The sequence below is a fragment of the Hippocampus comes genome, unplaced genomic scaffold, assembly GCF_001891065.2.
Source record: "Hippocampus comes isolate QL1 unplaced genomic scaffold, H_comes_QL1_v1.1 scaffold56, whole genome shotgun sequence".
Taxonomy (NCBI): domain Eukaryota; kingdom Metazoa; phylum Chordata; class Actinopteri; order Syngnathiformes; family Syngnathidae; genus Hippocampus; species Hippocampus comes.
This window is the reverse complement of record NW_017842056.1, coordinates 1,375,911-1,384,269: the sequence shown is the minus strand read 5'-3', so window position 1 is coordinate 1,384,269 and position 8,359 is coordinate 1,375,911. Positions and strand designations below refer to the sequence as shown.

Genomic DNA, 8,359 nt, shown 5'->3' with positions numbered 1-8,359 from the left:
CCCCCCGCCCACCTCCACTTTCCCTCCCCTCAGGCAGGAAGGAGAACAACAGTGGCATTCAACATGCGGGATGTTGCTGCCCTCTAGTGGGCACAGTTAAGAATTGCTGTCAATCAAAGCCATCCATGCATTTTCTATACTGCTTGTCCAGTGGTGGGAAGTAACAAAATACATATTACTGCTATTGTACTGACAGTACCGGTAAGTAGATTTTTGATGTATCTTTATTCCCTACATTTGAAAGCAGACATCTACAATTTTGAGACTTCCAATAAACAAACGTGCAAGTGAATGACAACTTTTTTTTTTGGGGGGGGGCGGTTGGTAATGTGATGATTAACGTTGACCAGCAGGGGGCAGTATGACCATGCACAATAAAGACCCAATTTGGACTTTAGGAGTGGACGTATGTGTGTGTATACACTGTACATTGAATAAATTGAATAAATCCAATGTCACACTGTCACCAGTATGAAATTGTAGTACCTGTAACGTCTTTTTGTTTTTTAAATAAAATTTTAACATGATAAAATGTCAAACAAGTGTAAAATTAAGTTAAATGCTGTTAATAGGCCGCCTTCCGCCCGAAATCAGCAGGGATAGGTTCCAGTAACACCCCCCGCGACCCCGTACAGGATAAGCGGTTTTGAAACGGATGGTGGTTCTGGACGGATGGTAGCCTAAAATACAGGTGACACGATTTAAGGCCGTTTGTTTTCGAGATAGGAGCCGTAATTCAGCTGAATTTTTGCTTTGACTTATTCAATTAACTTGGCATAAAGCAGACTTTGTCAGAAAGAATTCATTAAAAAAAAAGATGTCTCCTGCCTGTCATCATGTATGTCTGTTTGTCTATGAATGGTCGTTGGTCTGCAGCAGGGGTGTCAAACTCATTTTTGTCGCGAGCCACATGGTATTACAGTATTTGTCTATATGTGCCCTGCAATAGACTGGCAACCAACCTACTATCTGAAGACAGCTGTGATTGGCTCCAGCACGCCCGCGACCCCCATGACGACAAAGCGGTTCATATGATGGATGGATAGATATTGTAAAGGGTGAGGGAAGCTGACCCCCATTTTTCATGAAAAATACTTAGGTTTTCTCTTTCGCAATGTTTTTGTCACCTGATCCCACTATCCACTATTTCTCAATGTGGAATTAGAAATGAAAATCCTCTTTCTCTTGTTAAGTTTGAATGTTCACAGGTGACAAAAGTCACACAATGGTTTTCAACAGAAGACAAAAGTGTGATTGGTCACGATGTGACCATACGTTAGGCTTGAAATGTTTCCCTCGAGGCATTTGACCTCTCTCCTTGTTGGACAAAAAGCTTATGTGTTGATGTTTCTTCTGTCCATCGCAGCATTTTTTGTCGACATCTATTAATGCACATGGCTTTGCTGAGAGCGACGCAAGGTAGGAAATAGTTTAGCGTGTCAACGGCTCAATGTGACAGCCCCTGGCAACGGGATGAAGAACGAGCCAGCGACAGGGACGTAATTGGACGACGCGAGGAAGGGGCGGACGGGAGGGGGGAGGGCGAGAGGATGGCGGACAAAGGCGGCGAGCGACAGAGCGAGTAGACAGCTGGGGGAGGTGGGACAGACCGAGGGAGATTTCTGTCTGTCTCGTTTCTCCTCCAGCCAATTTAAATAATGCGCTACACACACACACACACACACACACACACACACACACACACACACACACACACACACACACACACGCACACAGGCAATTAGATTGTGTGTGGGTGTGTGTGTGTGTGTGTGTGTGTGCACGTGTGCTGAGATTTTTCCACCAAGTTGAAAATTGGTAAAACTGCTCGTGGAAATAAGACCCACCACATCACGTGTCCCCAAAGAAATTCTACGGAGGTCTATTAAGGTCACACTGAGAAGGACTCAAATGTAGAATGACAAGTAAAAATCATAAAGTTACATAATATTCAAGCCAAAATGTTCTTAGAACGAGTAGCAAGTACTGTATGCCCCCCCCCAAAAAAAGGGGGGTTCCATTAAGACTGGAACCATATAAAGAAGTCAAGAATAACTGTTGATTCAACTATTGTTGAAGTGACGATCATGAGGGTTTGGTGACAAGAAAATGCTTTGAATATATCTCTTATTTATTAAATATGAGAATTTAAAATTTTGGTCGACATTTTAGAAAGGATCATGGAAGTTGACGTGTTTGAGCTGCTGTCGCGGGCCCACAAAAATGATGTGGTGTGCCAGATCTGGCCCCCGGGCCTTGAGTTTGACACCTGTGGCCACCAGAGGAAAAATGTTTCAACAAGACCCCAACACTTTTGCCATTTGCTGTCCATGTCAGTCGAAGAGGACACAGTGGAGAGAATATATCAATGTTGTTTCTTATCATTTCAAACATCCGTCCATCTAGGCATCCATTTTCCGATCCGCTTCATCCTCACAAGGGTCGAGGGGGGTGCTGGAGCCTATCCCAGCCGTCTTCGGGCAGTAGGCGGGGGACACCCTGAACCGGTTGCCAGCCAATCGCAGGGCACACAGAGACGAACAACTATCCGCGCTCACACTGACACCCCCCGGGACAATTTAGAGTGTTCAATCAGAGCCTGCCATGCATATTTTTGGAATGTGTCCACCGGGCCACCCTCATTTCAAACAAAACCATTCAAATGATTCACTCGATCATGATCCTCCATCAGGATCTTAAGAACTTGAGGTAGCTTGCCATTGCAGCAGATGAAGAAAACGCTGCTGCGATGTCACGTCTGCGCCACGCCACGTCCCACCACCATCAGGGCGTGTGACGGAAGAGGAGGAAGTCGGGGAAGGAAATGAGGAAGGGAGGGGGCCTAATTGATTTCCTAATTTTCCTCATGAAAGAGCGAGCAGGTCAGATAAGAGCAGGAGTGAGCGAGAGAGCAAATGTCTGAGAGGAAGAGAGAAAGTTGTGTTAAAAGCTTTGGAAGTGAAGCATGAAGGTGTGTGTGTGTGTGTGTGTGTGTGTGTGTGTGTGTGTGTGTGTGTGTGTGTGAGAGAGTGACCTTGTCTTGGTGGAACGTGTGCGACAATGCATGTGTGAGAGTGTGTTTGTGTGTCAGTAAAAAAAGGGAAGCTTGAAACCGTCTGGCTTTCCTCCTCTACGTTTCTCTCTCTCTTTCTCATTTAAACACATCCTCGCTCTCCCTCAAAAAAATAAAAATAAAAAAAATAAAAAATCCACTCATTGCTTGTTTTGCTAGCGTCCTGTTGCGCTAACAGCTAAAATGACCTTTAAGCGGTCATGCGACATTCTCATTAACGCAGAGATGGTAATGCCATGGTCAACATCAACTTTAAAATTATTTTATGGGTTCAAAAGACATGCTAGAAAAGTGACAGGCTAGCCCTGACCTGAACTGAAACGATGACATAAACTTGTTCTGTTTGGCGTCGAGCCACCCACAAGTTTTTTTTCTGTCCTCCCAAAAAATATTAAAATGAAGGATAAATTGAAAGGATGTTGTGAATAGTTGTTCAGAGAAGATAAAGCGACAGTGGACGCTTCAGAAAGGGCAGACTGGGAACCAAATCTCCATCATTGGGTCATCAAAGACACTTTGAAACAGATAGCGTTCTGTAGATCTGATATTAGCTAACTGGTTCGTCATTGTGGTCTGCAAAAATGACTCAAGACAACTCGTCCAAACATTCCTGCAAGAAAATGTCTTCCACTAACACAAATAAACAAGGTCTTGTTCCCAATATGTCCATTAAGAAGTTTCTATAACATCGAAAAACTGCTTCTGTGGTAGTTGTTTCAACACTTTGAGCCACACGTCAAATACCAGGCAACACACCTACGCGCGGCAAGTCGGCAGGAAAGCGATTCAGCTTTCCTTCTTCCGTAATCAATAAATGATCGCCCCGCTCGCAGTCTTGAAATATTCACACTGCGCGCACACACATGCACGCCGCCAGACGAAAGGAAGGCTTTGGTTAGCCTAGCTTAGACAACAAGCCGATACAACTTGCCTTGACAACAAATGCCTATGCTTTTTGTTTGCTTGGGTCAATGCTACCACATTTGTCAACTTGCATTTGTCGTCAAAAATTGGAATTAAAAAAGCCAACATCCAACTTAGGGAAATCAGAGGTTGTGAGCCCATAAATGAACTCAATGGACCGAGGTGACCAGTAAGCAACATCGCAGGTTCTTCAACCTGCTCACTATTCCAAGCTTATGTTATTTTATTATCATCGCTTTATGTTCGAGCATCATATTATTTCATGTTAAGAATACCTCAACTACATTATGTTGTTTAATAATTGCTTGGACGTGATTTGATGTTGATAGCTTCTGATTGGCTAAAGAAAAGGAAAGCAGGAAGTGTTTTAGTTGCCGAGAGGAGTGTACGATCTCGATCGTACTGCGGTGCAGACGTTTGGAAATAAAGCTGCGTTCAAACGGAACTCTCCTTTTGCCTGTTCGTAAAGTAAAGCGATCCTTTCAAAAACAATGAACCCCTCAACTTACGCTATGCTCAACAGATGGTCTATCTATCTATCTGGCTAGCAAGCTAGCTAGCTAGCTGGCTTTTTATCTATCTATCTATCCATCTATCTATCTAGCTATCTATCTATCTAAACATGCAAACACTGCCACAGTTATCTCCTAATTGACAGGAACAATGTACAGTGTAAAACAACATGAAAGATGAGATGGGTTAGGTGGGTAATTTGTAGCGCTGATATGTTCGAGACACAATTTTTGTGTATACAGGGTGACAAATGATTGGCATTCAAGCCTGTTTTAGAGAGTCAGATGCAAACGAGTTCCTTTTCTACTCCTTTGTGTTTATTTGATGAGGCATGAAGTTGGGCGATGGCACAAAAAGTCAACGGGGAGCAGAATACAAAACCACATAAATATAGCAAACGACATTCCCGAATTGGAACAAATTTACCACTGCAACCGCATCAAACGGACAACCAACAGAATATACAGAGCATAAAAATTATTTTGTACACACTCATAAATATTGACTGTATACACGATGTACAGTATAAGCACCTCGTATGGGTTGGTTGGACGGTCGGTCCGTGATTGGCTGGCGACCAGTCGAATGTGTACCCTGCTTCTCACCCAAAGTCAGCTGGGATCAGCTGCAGCTCACGAGTGACCCGAATTAAGACACGACACAATAGAAAATGGATGAATGCATGGCTGGTTGATGTTTTGATGATGGCTGTTTTGTCCAAAAAAGAATGTTGTCCTCCCCAAAAATGTTTGTCAAAGGTCAAGGGTCATTTGTAACTTCTCATCTCCCCGGCTGATTTTTGAGTTGAGTTGCTTTGCTCTCAGTGACCTTGTCAACAACCTTCCTGTAATCCATCACATTGCTTGGGGTCCGGCCTCCAGCAAATTTCATCCCCAAGTCCCTGATGTGAACTCTGACATTTGCCAAGTGTCTTCGCCACGCGGCGTCCATCTTCACAGTCTGACCGCTGAGGTCACGTAAGCTTCGACACTTCTGATCAATTGCACGGGTGCTTACTTTCTGCAAGGCTTCGCCAACAACTTGGGGAACACCCTCGCTGTCCTCATTCTGAGAATTGCGATTCCTCATGTGCACATCCGTGTTTTCACCACATTGCGAGTGCTCCTCGGTACCACAGTGTGTACTTACCGTGATTCTATTTTGCAAGTGCTGTACTTCACACGCAACAGAGTCCGTTTTTGAGGAAGGACCGGTATTATTTTTAGCTTCCAACATATTGATGGTCTCTTGGTTGCGTGTGACACAGCTGCTCGCATTTGCCTTCCTTTCCACTGAAGTGACTGGTGCACAATCCTGGCTTTGGCCTTGCGAAGCTCCGCCTACGGGTGCATGTGATGGCAGAACTGGGACACACGGCAATGATGATGGCGGTGGGGCCGGCCTTGGAGATGATATGTTGGAGACAACCGGCGGCTCCTGCTCGTTCACAAATTCGAGGGAGGAGCCAAGCATGGCGGACATTTCCGGTGTAGCCTCCACTAAGTGCAGCCAGTCCTTGGCACCCGATCTGAAAGAAGCCCGTTGAGCAGGATGCGCGCAAGGCTGCGACAGCGATGTCTGGCAGTAGAACTCGGCCTCTGGGATGGTGAAAACTTCGAGATGTGGGAAGAGGCGACGGAAGGTGTGAGCTGTCATTTGAAGATGAGCCAAGACGTCGCAGAGGAGGAGCCAGTTCTGAGGACTGGAAAGAGGACACGAAGAAGAGTAGACAAGCGGAGGAAATGAAATGAACTCAACTCAAGTGTATTTCTAGAGCACTTGAAAACAACCACGCTGTACACGGAGCAAATATCATATATACAACAATAAAACAAGAAATTAATAACAAAGACAGTAGAAAGCACAAAAACAGTCAAACAAAAATCAAGTCTGAGTCATGCTGAGTCAAAAGCTCAATAATACAAATTAGTTTTGAGACAAGTTTTAAAGATGAGCAGTGAGGGGGCTTGCCGAATGTTCAGTGGGAGGTCATTCCAAAGAGAGGGACCGGCAACGGAAAAGGCTACATCCCCTCTGAATCTCCGCTTGGTTCTTTGTACCTCTAATAATGTCTGGTCCGCAGACCTGAGGCACCGGGCAGGGGGCAAAGAAGAGGATCTTCGAAAGAACTCTAAAATATTTCGGGAGCCAGTGAAGGGACGCCAGAGTAGGAATTATGTGCTCCTTCTTATGAGTACCAGTCAAGAGGCCAGCAGCAGCATTATGGACCAACTGGAGACGCTTCATGGAGGTTTGGAGTCATGCATTTTACTCCAGAGTAAAGCGCATTCTAGTAATCCAGCCGGGATGTGACATGCATATATAAAATGTGGTCGTCAGACAGCGACACTTACCCCGTTGCCGGCGAAACCTGCAGGGTGTAGCAGGGAAGCAGCGGTTGGTCTGACAGCTCAATTTCAAACTCCTCCCTTCCGAGCCGCCGTTCTGTCTCTTCCTCCTCATACTCTTCCTCCTCTTCAGGCCCTGGTGGGTGGGCCAGGATGTTGTAAACTCCACCCTCAGTGGATGGCTCTATCAAAATCCGCAGGAATCACCAACAAAGAAAAACAATGTTGTCAGGATCTCGACATTTCCTTCTGTCAAGGACACCAACGCAAAATGAAGACACTCACAAGGAGCATGGAGGTGACACGAACAGTCAACTGACTGAGTGCAGCCCTTGATGTCACTCGTAAACTACGCCCATTGAAGGCACACAAACACACAAATGTACTGTTGTGTGTGTGTGTGTGTGTGAAAGAGAGCGAGAGAGACTTTGACCGTAGTTTAATTCAATTTTCTGTTTCCTCACTTTGTCTGGGTTTTAATAAGCTTTTACATTAATACTTTTCCAACATTGTGCTATTTTTCTTCGTTAAAAACTTCACAAAAATTAGTTTTTTTTTTGAGAGTCTGGAAAAGATTCATAGGCGAGTGGTTTATTTCCTGCGAGTGGTTTATTTCCTGTGTGGAGTTTGCATGTTATCCCTGCGTGGGTTTTTTCCGGGTAATCCGGTTCCCTCCCACATTCCAAAAACATGCATGGCAGGTTAATGGAACACTCTAAATTGTCCCTAGGTGTGAGTGTGAGCACAGATGGTTGTTCGTCTGTGTGTGCCCTGCGATTGGTTGGCAACCGGTTCAGGGTGTCCCCCGCTTACTGCCCAAAGACAGCTGGGATAGGCTCCAGCACCCGCCGCGACCCTTGTGAGGATAAGCGGATCGCAAAATGAATGGATCGGAAACGGATGGATTTATGAATAGATGAATGAAGTGATTGAACTGTGAACGTCACATGACCAATCCCAAGAAAACCGCGTCGTTTGCAATGTGAGCCCGAGGACACTTTGACGTCGATTTCAGTTGACAGCAGAGGGCGGTAGAATGTCAAAATAGCCGCACCTCTCGATGGATGAAAATATCTGCTTAATTCTTATTCTTCAAAAGCAAAAGTCATAAGAACACCCGGTTTAAACGCGTGAGGACACATATCAATCCAAAGAAAATTTTTGACTTGACTTCCACTTGAAATTTCTCAATGTCACTTGGCCTCACAATCTCATGCATGCCTGATTCCCTCAAAGCGTTTTGGTTCTTGCAGCAGTCCTTCATGCAATTTTGTGTGATTGTGTGAAACGAACCGCACACGGAACTGCCATAAAAATCCCAGCAGATTCCAGAATCACCTTCCGGCCTTCCCTGGAGATCAGCGAGATATTCTGCAGAGAGAGCGAGGCAGACGGGGCCATTAGCGACCCGAGACGACGGCGCCGGAAAGACAACAAAAGGAGCCGCGCTAACACTGAGAGATGGGCGTGTTCAGACGGGGGGGGGGGGGGGGGGTGAGGG

At 45.4% G+C, this 8,359-nt stretch overlaps 1 protein-coding gene across 4 annotated transcripts in view; it reads right to left on the bottom strand.

The window, feature by feature from the left end:
* Positions 1-4,805: 4,805 nt before the first annotated feature.
* Positions 4,806-8,359, bottom strand: part of LOC109510390 (uncharacterized) — an 18,248-nt gene continuing 14,694 nt past the window's right edge. For 3 of the 4 annotated variants that reach the window (XM_019860669.1, XM_019860670.1, XM_019860673.1), the window contains exons 10-12: positions 8,152-8,229; positions 6,865-7,042; positions 4,806-6,212 (exon numbers count right to left, since the gene is read on the bottom strand). In XM_019860669.1, coding sequence (XP_019716228.1) covers positions 5,291-6,212; positions 6,865-7,042; positions 8,152-8,229 — 1,178 coding nt within the window. In that variant the 3' untranslated portion in view covers positions 4,806-5,290. The remainder of the gene's footprint in view (positions 6,213-6,864; positions 7,043-8,151; positions 8,230-8,359) is intronic. The other variant, XM_019860671.1, reaches the window with a different exon arrangement.